At 37.4% G+C, this 15,680-nt stretch overlaps 2 protein-coding genes across 3 annotated transcripts in view; one reads left to right on the top strand and one right to left on the bottom strand.

The window, feature by feature from the left end:
- LOC126810602 (neuronal acetylcholine receptor subunit alpha-2) overlaps positions 1 to 4,643 on the top strand; it is a 44,944-nt gene extending 40,301 nt beyond the window's left edge. The window contains exons 7-8 of the mRNA XM_050535765.1: positions 548 to 666; positions 2,334 to 4,643. Of these exons, the coding sequence (XP_050391722.1) occupies positions 548 to 666; positions 2,334 to 2,795 (581 nt within the window). The 3' untranslated portion in view covers positions 2,796 to 4,643. The remainder of the gene's footprint in view (positions 1 to 547; positions 667 to 2,333) is intronic.
- Positions 4,644 to 7,148: 2,505 nt separating this feature from the next.
- LOC126810601 (neuronal acetylcholine receptor subunit beta-3) overlaps positions 7,149 to 15,680 on the bottom strand; it is a 74,271-nt gene continuing 65,739 nt past the window's right edge. For both annotated transcript variants that reach the window (XM_050535763.2, XM_050535764.2), the window contains exons 5-8: positions 14,522 to 14,973; positions 11,957 to 12,043; positions 10,893 to 11,011; positions 7,149 to 9,165 (exon numbers count right to left, since the gene is read on the bottom strand). In XM_050535763.2, coding sequence (XP_050391720.1) covers positions 8,704 to 9,165; positions 10,893 to 11,011; positions 11,957 to 12,043; positions 14,522 to 14,973 — 1,120 coding nt within the window. In that variant the 3' untranslated portion in view covers positions 7,149 to 8,703. The remainder of the gene's footprint in view (positions 9,166 to 10,892; positions 11,012 to 11,956; positions 12,044 to 14,521; positions 14,974 to 15,680) is intronic.

Genomic DNA, 15,680 nt, shown 5'->3' with positions numbered 1-15,680 from the left:
CTTTACATCCACCCGAGATTAACGGATGAGACGAAACAGATTGTTCAACAACCCACTAAATATTATACATTGCTAGACTTCTGATAGTGGGTGAAGATCATAAAGCGATTGTCTCATTGGCTAGTGCGTGTTCTGAAATGAAATGAAATAGGGTTTAACGTTTTACTTTTCTGCACCGAATGGGTTATTGAAGACGGGCGCTACGTCCCACCTGTCAAAGGTTGTTTTACGTGCAGACCAACGTGTACACATGACCTCGGGTTTTCGTCCCACCTGAGCGACTATATGCTGTCCTTGCCAGGCCACCCAAACTGCACTGCTAACAAAGGGAAACCACGATGGAAAATTCCGGGAACTTTCTTTCTCGGCCGAAAGCGGAATGGAATCCCGGCAATACTATTTACCGGAAAACACCGGAAAACTACCGGAAAACACCGGTTGTTTTCCGGTATATCGTATAGCCCATGGAATCCCGACCTCCTGGTTAGTGAGCCAGGCCTTACTCACTGAGACAAAACGTAAATCTGTTTGAATTACTTTGTTTCAGGTTCATATTTTTGTTTAAGTATGGTGATGATCACTATGTCTACAGTATTAGCTTGTATTATAGCTAATATGTTTTTTCGGGGTGTCAGAGTGAACAGAGCTCCTGATTGGTTACGTTCAGTAAGTGTGGTTTAAATTATATATTACCCATAGCCTTTCTCGACACGCGTTTTCGATGTAATTTTGGTGACATCATGTACAACAGTATTATTATTATGGACCAGGAACCAAGCATGACGTCATCGCCACCGCCACCTTTGCCTTTTTTTTCTAAGAGAGTCGCCTCCAAGAATAAAAAGAAGATTAGCGTTTGGATTACAGTTCCTTATCCAAACAAATTCAAGGGTATTAATTATGGAACAATTAATCTAAGCACTCCTTTTTTCTCCTAAAAAATATCAGAAATATTTGTTATCTTATCCTATAGTCGAGAAATGGCCAATTAATGTTTTTAAATGTTAGTAATGTTATGTACATCGGGTTGAGATTTTTAAATGTAAATTGGTATAACCGAAAAATTAATTTTCTTTTGTAATTTGTGCCATCTGATATGTCATTTAATTTATCATTTTTATAAACTAATCGTAATATTTTTACAGAAACGAATGCTATGCCTTTTCGATAAAAACATTTTATCGGGAAATATTGCTCCAATTGTGTAGAAATGAAACCCATCATCACTGCATTGCACTTCCAGTTACATTAAATATTTTTTTTATTCTTTAATGTTCAGGAGGAACTTACACAAAGTATTTAATATCATTACTTGGGCTACATAAAACTGTGATTAAATTCACACTGGTTATTTATTTGAACGTTGAATGTTGGTTTTATGCGACTGTATACATCCATGGCATTTTAAACAGTTTCGGTGAAAAATGTATTACGGTTCTCCTGTGTTTTTAATGTTTGGTTAATTCAACTGGCATTAAAACGATGCATTAGCCAGAAGTTAACATGTAATTTATAACGAAACCGAAAGACTATTGGAAGTTGATACTGGGGATGACAATTTATTGTCTGGGGCGAACAATATCGATGCTGCAGTGTTTCATACTATCTTGGGTTTTACATATACCGGCGCCAACAGATACCTTTTACAATTTGTAACGGTTGGTGACTTCGAAATAAAAAAAATGATTTTGAAAATTTAAGTTCAAAGTATTGACGAGTCGAAGAATGCTTTTAGATTAAACGAGGTGTGTCCAAACATCGAAATGCCATTTATAATTCAACGAAAAGGCTGGGCAGTAAATGAAAGCGGGATAACATGTAAAGAAATCGTTAAAGTGTGACTAAAAAAGCACAACAAAACTTTACATAAGAAACACATGATGCATAACGTTTCACGAATATATGAGTTTGTGGAATTTCTAGAATATAGATTGAATAAATCCCACACATACATTGCCATAATCTGTGTGGCTTTCATAGTTCTGGCTAGTAAATTGAAGATTTAACGCCCGCTTCCACTTTATTTAATAAGGTCAGTCCATGCGCAGGGGTCTTTGGTATGGGAGGTGATCGGAGTAAACCCACAGGGTTGTTAAGGCGATCCTCTCTCTATGTCACTTACGTTCACAAAAGGCATTGAACCCGCGACCGCAAGTCATAGGTGTCTTGTGAGCTAGAACTCGAAGCGCGACACTTTTGACCCCTTTGGACGATGTCCATCGGACAGGTTTCAATATAAGGCGTTATAGTCTTATATCGGGTGTGCTCGATATACCACGGCTTGAACGTTGCTCCCAAAAGAGCGTTATAGTGTATTTTGTTTATCATTGCAGTGTATATTTGATGGCGTTGCTAAGGTGATGTGTTTGGGAGATATGATCAGTGAAGTACAAAGAGAATATTCTCATAAAAAATTATGGACATCTTACGTCACAACAGAGCCTGACGAAGAAGATTCCGAAATGGCGTGTGCCCGCGTGAGACTTTTAGAGAATGGAATTGACTCCAGATCTACTATTAATGACATCGGACTGGATGACAGTAGTTGTGAACCGTCGCCCAGACGGAGAACACCGTGTCGTGTGCCCGCCAACCCGTTAAGTACAGAAGTGTCGGCTATCAGAGAAATCATTAGCAGGTTTGAAGAAAAGAAAGCAAACGAGGACATTAGAAAACGTAACACAGAAGAGTGGCGAATTATCGCTTGTGTTGTAGATAGAATATTTTTTACATTTTACGTACTGATAAATCTTTTAGGAATTGCCGCCATTATGTTGAAAGCCAAGATGGCCTAGCGTTACTCCTAGACTCACTACCTGTCTCATTCGTGTCTTTCAACTGCTTTTTTCTATTGATAAATACCACGTGTGTATCTCTATTACGCCTACATGTATATACATCTATATATATATATATATAAATATATACACCGAAAATGGTTATGTTTATTTAATTTGTCCATTAATTTGTTTAATATAGTAATCGATTTTATCACGCCCACATGAAACTTTCTTTGGTGTCCAGGCACATTTATTAGCGTCACTATAAATGCAGACCATGCATCAAGAGTTTAGTACTCCAATCTGTATCCAGTAATCAATAATTTTTCCGTTACTTTTAGATGAAGCTAGATTTTATGAAATTTCTTTCTATTTTTGGCCGGATTGTTCACTCTTCAGACCTATATTAATAATAGGATATTCTGAATAAAAAGGGAATATCTCATTACATTTGATTTCCTACTTTTCTGCACTAACCAGACAATGTGCTACGATCTGGTCTTATTTTGAATTTCAACTGTTAAGGGTTCTGTTGCGTGCACGCCAAGGTGTACGCGGGACCTCGGTTATTCAACCCATATAAACAACTAGACTCTGTTCCGGGCACTCCAACTTGCATCAGTCCTGCATCACTGACAGAGGGAAACCATGTTGGGAATCCGAAGACCTCTCTCGGGATCGAACCCTGTACATCCTGGTTGGCTACTCTGTGCCCTACTCATTGAACCACCGAGGTTCCATTACTTGAACAGTAAAATGAATAAGATTTATGTTACAATGAAAAACTTGTTTTCGCTTTTTTGACTCTCTTTATCAATTTAACCACTGAAACACTGAAGAGTTATCTGCACTTTATAATAAATCTGCTGCGATTTTCATGACGCCCTTTAACTCCATTAAAGATACATTAGTTAAGATTTTAATAAAAAGTTGGTCATTCTTGATATAACAGTTCAACAATAGATGATAAAAAAAGAAAATATTGAAAATTGCAATCACATTACTTCATTCTGAACAAAGTTGTCACTGTTGGAAGTTTGGACTAGAAATAGGTATCAGCTGTCCCCGCACCGTCTCTGAGAATTGTTGATCGTTTGATTGACAGACGATCCGCCCACATATTCTCGATTATGAAGTAAAATTCTCAATGTCTAAGGTACCCTCGATTATCATTCCTTTCATCGGCAGTCTGCGAGAGTGACGTCAGTGATTAACGGAAAATGTTAGCTTTGTCAGCCATTTAATGATTTAATTATTAAGTGGACGACTGTTTAAATCCAAACTGTATCCAAGCCATCCGTCGGTCAACAGAGTTGATTTTCGAATTGTTAAGTAAATAAAGGTCTAATTTATTAGTTCTATAACATTTAACTTGCAATGGGCATATGTAGCTCTTAACTAATGTATCTTTAAAAGATTAAAAGATCCACGAAACCCCATTTTCATGATTTGTTTGACACTGTTAAGTATTATGATTATCGAGTTGAAAAATGCATTGAAACCACGTAGTGTTTTTCTAATTTTAAGAGGGGGCGCAAAAACTACAAAACGCACCATTGCACCCCCTTCGCATAGCCCCAGTTTCCGGTTATGACATGTCAGTGTTTTACATCATCAGTGTTTTACATCATCAGTGTATGCCGAGGTTCATCAGGCCGAATCACTCCAAGTATCCAAGATCGCAGCAGACACCAAGCGATCCTGGCTATATACAGAATAATTATTTAACATAAATGTATAGCAGCACGTGTTATATTAATTCATTTTATTGTATATTTTGTTTTTAATTATTGCATGTAATATTATTGATATGGAGTTGTTTTTTTTATGATGCGCTGAATAAACATGTACAAATATCCACTACACCATCTTCCTGTTTACAACCTTTATCTAGACATGGTGGCCGAGAACGATCTAACACGTGGGCTTATCATCATAGGTCTGCCATTTAGTCACGTGGGGTGGTTTCGAGCCCACGCTTATACAGAAATCCTGTTATAAAACATAAAAAGTTCCGACAGCAGATTTACATGGAAAACAATTCCGTGAAAAAACAGATTTTGATTTACAGGATTTTTTCCGTGTAAATCTGCTGCCGGATTTTTTTATGTTTATATACGGATTTATTTTTTACAGTGTAACGTCTTCTATTTTTTTTTTATTCAGACCAGATCATACCAGCCTATATTGTATTCACTTTGACAACAACCACGGCAATCGATGTAGTTGGAGCAGAGACAATATGACCTGGAATTATCAAGTTAGAACGCTAATGACATCTCTGTGACGATATGCATGAATCAAATGCTAAATAAATCAGGACGAAATGGTACACACAGGGCCGTAACTAGCTCAGAGCAACGAGGGGGGCGGGAAGTGTTCTCGGGGGTGCTGTAATATTGACGGATAATGTATATCTATTTTTTTATGATTTAAAATTTTTTCACAGGGGCGGGGGTGGGGGCGAAATTTTTTGCAGTTGGCCAAAGCCCCCCCCCCCCCCACGCCCCCTGCGCCCAATCTAGTTACGGGCCTGGGTACACATCAGCATTTTGTCTGCCTCCATCTTCGCGGCACTGTTAAAGTTATATTAGATGCTATTATCCCCACAGCGCCTAGATTTCATTTTCGCCCTTAATGCTCCACCCTTCCTTACTCTGCCCAAAGCCTCTCAAGCAGGTAAAATTTGTTTTTCCAATGTTTAATTCGAAGAATTTGCAGCGAAATTTTTTGTTTGTTTTTCAACTGTCAGTGTCAAGTAAAGTGCAACATAATCCTGGCCGTCAGCTGCTATAGAAGCCATTGAAATATTTGCGCATATCTGACTAAGAGATCATTGTGCCCTTGATGACCGATCTGTATAATGCATATATTTTGTCACTGAGAGGTAATATCTTCGAAATTGTGTATCTCCACCAAACAGTCCAGATGTTTTCAGTGTGACTAAAAGGTGACCAACTGACATCCGGTGTACAACTGGATACTTGTTCGGACGCGAAAGTTGTAAAAAGTGTCGATATAATTTTGTGAAGTGAAAGCAATAAATGATTTTGAAAGATATAGATTTGAGGCCAAGATAATTTTATTTCATTAATACCCTTATCCCTAAATTTGGCTTTGGCGATCTCAACTACTAGATCTATTAGTAAACTAAAACAATTAATAAGGGCGCAGTAGTCAAAACAACCCAACCCACTACGAAACATGTGTGAAGACTTCCAACTTACATCTAGTGTTCAAGCTATCCAACAATGTTACGTTTTAATTTTACCACTGGATGCAGCGTTATAATACACACATAGGACAAACATATTAACTGTATGAACTTATCGGTGTTCTAAACATACATAATACGCATAACCTGTATTGTGCACCACAACGTTCACTTGATAGTATCGGGAGATCAGAAGCCAAAGCCAGTAAATAGAGAATATCTCTGCGACCACTAGCAGTTACCAGCCTAGTAGCTCCAACTGGGTTAACGAAGACGAAAAAACGCCATACAGTGTACTATGAGGGAAATTTTGCCCGGACAAAGACCCTATGACCTACTCTTACATCAAATTCCAACTGCCAAGGGATCTTTTACGTGCACGCCGATGTGTACACGGGACCTTGGTTTTTCGCCACACCCTAACGAATATACGTTGTCCCTTGCCCGGCCATCTCTCCTGCACCACTGACAAGGTTGAACCACGCTGGAAAATCCCGATTGACTTTCTCGGCCAACGCAGAGATCGAACACGGGACCTCCTGGTTAGCGCGCCAACGTCTTACTCTCTACGCCATCGTGGCTCCCGCAGTTGATAAGTGAACGATATAATTTTCAAAATATGGGGTTACACCATTGCAGTCTGTACGCTATACTTGGTTCCTTGTTTTACTTTATGTGGGATGTTAGTTTTGTTTTAAATACAGTTAATGATAGAGTGGAAATAGATAAATAATCTGATATTAATATTTTATATAATGATACCATATAACGTGTACCACTTGGATGCCTGTTTATCTGCCAAATCAGTTTTTGTAAAGAGTTTATCACTTCATCAGACATTTTTCAACCATGCTATTTGCCTTTCGTGTTCCTTTCGACGCATGCTTATCCACCATATCATTTCGACGCATGCTTATCCGCCATATCATTTCGACGCATGCTTATCCACCATTTCATTTCGACACATGCTTATCTGCCATATCTTTTCGACGCTCGCTTATCTACAATATCATTTCGGCGCATGCTTATCCACCATACAATTTCTGTATAAAGAGTTTATCCCCTTGTCAGACATTTCTCAACCATGCTATTTTTTTTCTAAAAATGAAGGTAATTTCCCCAAACAAATAAATGGGTGAAAAATAAAAACACCATTATATTTTATTCTTTATTTTCAAATAAAAATGGCAATATTTCAATGTTTTAAAGTCAACAACAATATTATATATTTAAAAACGATATCAACAAACAATTAGAAACTTGTTTGTTTGAAATAAGCGTGTACTCTTTGAGCATGTTCAATAGGTAGACTCGGGAGTCCGCGGTAATCGTTTACCTTTCGTTTGAACTCAGGGTTTCATTGTAAAAGTGATTTCCCTGGTGATATGACGCATCCTCTTTGAACCTGTCGGGGTCAATAATGACGTCATTCCTATGATAACCAAGAGCATTATTCACTCTTTTAAGTGTCGAGCTACTTTCTGATTTAGATACGCTACATTTTCAAAATGAAGAATGTATGCTATATGTGCAATAATTAAGAAAGGAGACGCAATCAATGAACCAGAAACCGAGCATGACGTCATTGCAGCCATCTGTGGTGTCATATAAAACAAATCGATGCGTAATTGTCAAAGGGACAAACCAAACATGCCATGTCGACCATACTTAACCTGATCGAGCTTTAGGCCTTTTGCGAAGATGACCATCTATGTTAAATAGTACAAGTACTATGTGAACCAGGAACCGAGCATGACGTCATTGCAGTCACCTTGGAATGCAGTGTCATATAAAAAAAATCGATGCGCATTAATTTGTCCAAGAAACAAAGCAAACATGCCGTGTCGATCGTACTTAAACTGATCGAGCCGTAGGCCTTTTGGGAAGAGCATCGCCCCAAGAACGAGATGAGTAGCGCCCGGGAACCAGTTCCTGGACCACAAATAAAAATCATGAATTATAGTGGTGTCACACAATTTTATAATATCTAGTTTATTATAGCAAATTCTGTGTGAGCATAATTTAATAACAGATGAGGAAAATACGCGTTAATATCTCTGAACTTTAATGATGAATAATAATTTCCATATTACCGAATGCAACATGGCTACAACAATTTCATCTCTTAGATTCCGTTATAGAAATAAGTCTATCTGTTTCTGAATCAAGAGAGCACCTGCATTGTTTAAATGTAATTATTCTCATTCCCAAGGAATGTCCGTGCATATTTTATATCAATGAAGCCAACATGTCTCATACGTTTACAAATATTGCTACAAAAATCACATTTCATAGGCCTATTTAAAATAATTCGTGATTGATCTGTGAAGATACGATGCTATCGCTGAATCTGTGAAATACTATATAAGTGGTGGACAATCATGTAAAAATATGAAACTATCACTGAATAAAGTTTAATTCTACGATTTGGGTTGGTGTCATTGTTTTTTTTTTACTAAACCTGGTGCCATACAAAATCAAGATCATCTCTGGTGCTGCCAATCTGTACAAGGCATATTGTTTAGTTCAAACAGAAACGCACGAAACGCACCAAGCGTGTGTAATGTGACAGTGATAACAAAATCAGCCTTGGCTCCGAGCTGAATACATGGGCACTTACATAATATTATGGTGAAAAAAGTATGTTTTTGATGGTGATCATATTCTGTCTTATTGTGTATAGTTTGTACTCTCACATTGTCTTGTATTTTAAAATTTCACTGTAAATAAAACAATGAGTCCCACAACATTTACCATGAGGTATATAATAAAGAACAGACGATCAATGATACAAGCGAGAACCCGCCATTCCAACACATATTGGTCTCTTTCTTCTTTTTTAACACGACGCTCTTCGTCACGCTGTAAAATATCGCGAATTTCCCGCACTTCGTCAAAGATGCCGCAATTTTTACTAAAGTAATTGAAGCGACCATTGTCCATTTGTACGTTGTTGTCTTTCCCGCTTTCGGATGATTCCAAAGAACTTTTTGAATCGAGTCCATTATCTAATAGTCTCACTTTTGCAAACTTGATTTCCGGATCGTTAAAGCGGCCATTTTGTTCTGTGACGACACAGCTACTCCAGTTTTTCTTGGAGGGTAATTCGGTGTTTATATCCACGATCTTATCTTTAAGACACAAAATTCTGGCAACAAAATTCACCATACACTACAATTAGAATATAAAAAATCATTTAAAATAAAAAAAAGAGAGAGAGAGAGAGAAAAATTAAATTAATGAAAATGGTTACCCCTAGCTCACAGATATAGATAAAGGACTAACTAACCGTTCTTGCTATAAAAGTTAAAAAATAGATAATGATTGAAAATAGCAATCATGCGGTTTCTTTTTAAAATGAGAGAGCAAGAGAGCGAGAAATGGGGTTTAACGTTCACTCGACAAAAACTAGGTAATTTCGGGACTAACATATGGTTTAATTTCATTTCAATGATTCGCTTGCGCGTAGGGGTCTTTAGCAGTGGGAGGAAACCGGAGGACCCGGAGAAAACCCCCGAGGTTGGACAGGCGACCCTACTCCTTGTCACGTACAGCCAGGGATTAGAAACCACGCCAGCTGACTCAATAACAGGCCTTATGATACAGCACGCACGTGCTAACCATTCGGCCATCCAAACCCCTTTTTAAAATGAAGCTAAAAAGGGAATGAAAACGATTTTCCGAATTTAATATTATTTCTACGAAGTCAGACAATGTGAAATACATATATGCTAATGTAAACCTCAAATTGGTCCAGTTGAATAATGATTGGTTATTATTAGGTCTTTAGTTATTTTAGCGTGTTGTCACTTCAAGAAATCTTAGCTTATTACCCCTTTAAGAAATATTAGCTTGTTATCCCTTTAAGAAATCTTAGCGTGCTGACCCTTTAAGAATTCTTAGCTTGTCATTCTTTCAAGAAATCGAAGCATGTTGTGTCTTTCAGAAATGTAACTCAAAATATTTCAAATATTTCTAATGTTTTTGTTATTCAATTCTAAGCTTGTTATACCTTCAAGATATCTTAGCGCGTTGTCCCTTTCAGAAATCGAAGCTTGTTGTCCATTTCAGAAATCTAACTCAAAATATTTCAAATATGTTTAATGTTTTGGTTATTCAATTCTTAAATTAAATGATCGATATCTTTTTATAAGAGAAGTCCCCAAAACAATTAAATCCAGACAGGTGATGACATTTAGTTTTGATTAAATCAACAATACAATAAATAATGACCTGTATATTAGAGACAGACTGGGATACAACACATACTTTGTGACAATTTTATGAGGTTTATTTAAAATTTTTAGACAGGTCATTGACTTCCATTATTAAGCCCCTGAGTAATAGTCTGGAGGCTCAGCGCGGGGGGGGGGGGGTGTCCATCAAATGGGCACAAAACCAGACCCAACTTTTCTAGAGTAAAATTTTGCGTAGAATACGATGCCGAGTATCAAATCAAGTGAATGGATCCGGGGGTCAGACGTTAAGGTCCACTGCGCTTTACAGTCCCGGCCTGTAAGGATACAAGCTTCACTCACAATGAAAAAAAAGTGACGATTTTCAAGAAAGACGTAGCAGTAATAATACGACTGATTTTGACTTAGGTCATCTCTTGTGCTTGCTTTGGTGTTTATTTTAGGACAGAAATAATACGACCGATTTTGACTTTGGTCGTCTATTGCAGTTGTTGACTTGCCATAAATTTCTTTACTGTGGTGTATCCTAAAAATAGTTGCTTTGGTGTTTATTTTAGGGCAGTTTTGCTCGATTATTTGGCTTTTTTTCCTAAAATGCAACTCTTGGTGGGAAGCAAATTTACACACACAATTTGATAAAGAATAATCCAAGGTGTTCGGGCTAAAGAAGCTTTAAAGAAAAATTTGAAACGTTGAACTTACATATCGGAACCATCTTGGTGCTCTGTTAATTCTAACACCTCGGAAATACATATTTGCTACAATACACGCCAGTACAGTTGACATTGTTATCATCACCATACTTAAACAAAAATACGCACCTGTAATGGAATTGGTAAATAATTTAAGCTTGAAAGACAGAAGTTAAGGAGTTATGTCCCTTGGATTATAGAAGTTGGTTTAACAGTTCATATCCATAGATTATTGAGGAACTGGAGGGGGGGGGGGGTACCCGACCGAGAATTTGATAACATCAGAAGCTCTGAGGCAATATGGCTGTTCTTTAAGGTACATACATGTACATGATTAAAGTAGAAAAGGGCCAAAAGGGCAGCAATGCTTCGCACATTTGATTTTTGACGTCATTTCGCCCTGCACATTCGTCAATAATCAGAAAGAAGTAATCAAAAATTTAACCTATTCTTCATTTTCTTTGATTGGCATTTAGTAATTGAACATATTAACACAAGGTATATTACTGAGTTTAATACTAAGCGACGTTTCAACGAGAGTATCCTCGTCGACGCGTCGCTTAGTATTAAACTCAGTAATTGTGTATCAATAAAATTGCACCTTGTGTTATTCTTCATTTGACGTTAAAACTCATGTGGCTTAATAATTAAGTCGAAAGTGGGCCTAGCGTTGCCATTTTAATTAATCATATGTTACTAGGTAACGCCACCGGTCATGAATTCGTAGTCTTGCAAAAGTATATAACACAAAATGGCAGCAGTATTAACATTTCTAGATTACCAAAAACGTTTCCCTTGAAGTATTTCAAGAGATACAACGTTTTCGATAACAAAAAATATATATTCCATGCTTGTGTATTCTATGTATGTAGAATTGTGACTGTCAAGGTAATAAATCTTTAATAATCCACGTTTGTATTTGTGTGGTGAAGCATCAAGGCCAATAATACTCAATATAAAATATATTGTTGTAAATCATGTTAAAGTTGTCTCGAAATAAGATGAATAATGGGCTTTAACACTCTCCATTCAATTCTATATAAATAAATAAATAAATAACAGGCTTAATCTTACCAATAAGAGGTATAGAGGCGGCTGCTCGAGGTGTGAAATCAGCTAACACCAACAATAAGAAGAAAAAAGCAACAAAAACACTCATACCTATAAAAAAGAGACAATCTCAAACAACGTTTACAAGTGGCTAATGCTGTCGCGGTGACCGTACACTATACCAAATAAGGTCATTCATTAGGCTAAACTCAAAATCATGAATTATACTTAAATATATCAAACTCTTGATAAAGTAAATATAACAAACCCTAGCTCTAGCTCGAGGATAGAGGGGTAAGTTCTTGAAGAAACTTCCGTCCCTAGTTAGAAACACACTAATAGAGCCTCCTCTTATTTCTTCTTTTAGTCAAAAACAAAACCACCAGGGTCACCACAACCACCAAAACAGCGACCATTGCCACTTCGACTTTTTTGTGTGTAAATTTATTACTTTATTATGTCTTTCTTAAAGAAATTAGGAAACTCCACGAATCATGATCATCCTAGGGGAAGCCGCGATGGCTCAGTGACTAAGACGCTGGTTTCCCTTTGTCAGCCAGACAAGGGCCAGACAAGGAACAATGTCTAGTTGTTCGGATGGGATGAAACTCCGAGGTCCCGTATACACAATGGCGTGCACATAAAAGAACTTTTTACAGTTGTAATTCGAAATACGGGTAGGCCGTATCGCCGTTGTTCATGCAATATTTCCCCCATAGCACAATGCATGGCATATGCCATTGGTAATGAGCAGAACAGATATCATTTCATTCATTCTGTAAGTAACCATGACAACAATTCTACATCTGTACTATGTCATAATTTTCAACAAAGTAAACCGAAACTCATAACAATTCAATATGTATTACAGAGCAAATACTGTGCGCTTGAAACTAATTAAGAGAATATTTCCCGACTCTAATTGGCTTACATAACGTCTACAGTTGCTTAATGAGTCATACCTGTGGAATTTGAATGACGAAATGATTTGCATTTAGTTTTGTTATATTGTGGACAGAAATTCGAAAGTCAATATTTGAAATAACCGACTTAAAGAAGACAAGTCTCTAACTCAGAAATGAAATGAAATGAAATGGGGGTTAACGTCCTACTGTTTTGCTCCTAAAATGGGCTAATGAAGACGGGCATACCCCATACAGTGTGCTATGAGGGAAATTTTGCCCGGGCAACGGCGCTACGGCCTAATCTTATATCGAATTCCAACTGCCTAGGGATCTTTTACATGCACGCCAATTTGTACACGGGACCTCGGTTTTTCGTCCCATCTGAACGACTAGACATCTGTCCTTGTCAGGCCCTCCGTCCTGCATCACTGACAAGGGGAAACCACGCCAGAAAATCTGGATGAACTTTCTCGGGCAATGCAGGGATCAAACACCCGACCTCCAGGCTAGCGACCCAGCGTCTTACCCACTTAGCCACTCTAACTCAGTATCATCGACAGTCTTCGACATTGTAAACATGGCTTATTGGTCAATTCAAATCAACATTGATGTTGTGGTCTTATCTTGAAAAGATGGGCTTCTGATATCCAATATTTTCGACAAAAGGAAAAGTTTGAAAGTGGCACACGAATCGCCTACCAGAATGCTTTCGAGTGCCATTTTTAATGAAGCGACAAGATGAACGAGGCTAAACATATCCCAGAAGTCAATGCGTATGAGCAATGAATACTACCGGTGTAGACTGGAATAACCAGGCGCCAAAGACTGTCATTCAATGTAGACTCTTCGCGTATTTCGCCGAATATAAATGATTAGAAATTACAGTAAAAACAGAAACGTTTAAATGTAAATGAGTTTATATGCATTCAAATTACGTTACTATATGCATTACGACCCATTTGTGTCCATTTCTAGTTCCCAAAGAATAGAGATTTAGTCTTTTAAAGAATAATTTGTACAGAAATGAAAAAAATAATATACTTTTGCCTTTGAAGTATATTTCAATTATAGGTAATATTCTTTTGAAAGCCTTAATTATTTACGGAGTTGAACGACTTGGAATGTATTGTCTTGATTATCTTAATCGATTCTGTACGAGTCGTGTTGTGATATTAGAAACGTATAAATCTAATTATCAAGTCATAAGATTGAGCAGAAATAATGCACACAGTTTAAGACCGTATCAAATCAAATCTTTTTAGCGATTGGTTATGATAATCAAAACTATCTTTAAAAAGCCTTACGCTGCGATAAAAAAATAAGGCCATAGCGGGGTGTTTTACAGGACCTTTTGGCATTAGTATTTAAAGAAGAAAATGTACCATATCAACTTCCTTCACTGGAAAGGAGCCTTGGTGGTTCAATGAGTAAGACGCTAGCTAACTAGCCACGAAGACCGGGGTTCGATCTCGGTGTTGGCCGAGAAGGTTCCCCGGGATTTTCCAGCGTGGTTCCCATTGTCAGTGGTGCAGAACGGAAGGTTTGATAATGAGAGTGTTTAGATTGGACAAAATGCGGCTTAACGGCCTACTGTTCTGCACCGACGATAATCAAAACAGTCTTACTCACTGAGTCGGCGTGACTCTCAAATTGAAATCAAAGAAAATAGTCTGTTTGTGCTTACCTAATTGTAATTTAGCTGGAGATTCTGGAGGAACCCAAAATATCACTAGTGTCAACAAACTCAGTAGGGCACAAGGTAAGACCAAGATGAACGTATAGAAAGCCACCTTGCGTTTTAACGACAACGTAAATGTGAGGTCGGGATACGGTTCAGGACAGCAACTGTAATAAAGTACATTTCGCTGAGCAACGTTTTTCGTTACGTCCCATTCGTTGTTGTGGACAAAATCACTCATGTCCATCGATTCTTGTAACACAAAGTCTATGTTTAATTTGTTTCCGTTATAAGTCCATGATCCGAACTTCATCGTACATTTCTGCTGATCAAAGGGGAAATACAGCGTGTCAAATGAACAGGAACTTTTTAATATGGCCTGCGGCATCCACAAAATAGTACCATTATTGTCCACAACTACCAGAGCATCCCGCTGTTCCCTTAATCGATCATCGGCACTGAAAATAAGAGAAAAAAATGTTTATTGATGGAGTCGATGACCGTTTCTGATCTTTGGATATTTGTTAAGGCCAAGAAAAATTTACCTGTTTTACGGTTACTTGATCCAAAAAATTAGGGTCGGTTGATGGGAAGAACGTTTTTTATTATTGAGGTTTGGACTAGCTATTTCCTAGAGAAAATCACACCAAGACCGAGTTATAGAACCTGAGAAACGAGAGAAAAGAGTTTAGGGTCGGTGATTTTGGCTGAAAAAATAGGGTCGACCGGGTAACCGTAAGGCGTAAACACAGGCATTTTCATTTTAACTTACATATAATTGATTAAAATATTTAATCGCTGGCTACTTGATTTCCTAGTACATGTATCATGTTGATAATAGAAATAATTTTTTGGAGGCGATCATTGAATAATTGATCTATTGTGACGCGATCAGAATTTTCAAGTATGTACTTTTATATCAAAACAACTCCCAAAGAGATCGTTGGTAGTTTGCTCTAGATCATGGACTGAAGAATATGGCCAAAAAGATGACGTATATACACTTATAATTGATCATTGAATTTTTGTAAAGTGAGATTTTGTAAATTAAATTCATTCAAATTTGTATTTATTCATAGAAAACGAGAGGTTGTAAAAATACAGGCTAGACGCCATACATGGACTTCTATCTAATTTCTTAGCTTTTTTATATGAAATCAGTACG

The sequence above is a fragment of the Patella vulgata genome, chromosome 2, assembly GCF_932274485.2.
Source record: "Patella vulgata chromosome 2, xgPatVulg1.2, whole genome shotgun sequence".
Taxonomy (NCBI): domain Eukaryota; kingdom Metazoa; phylum Mollusca; class Gastropoda; family Patellidae; genus Patella; species Patella vulgata.
The sequence above is the reverse complement of the archived record's forward strand: the minus strand, read 5'-3'. Positions and strand labels throughout refer to the sequence as shown.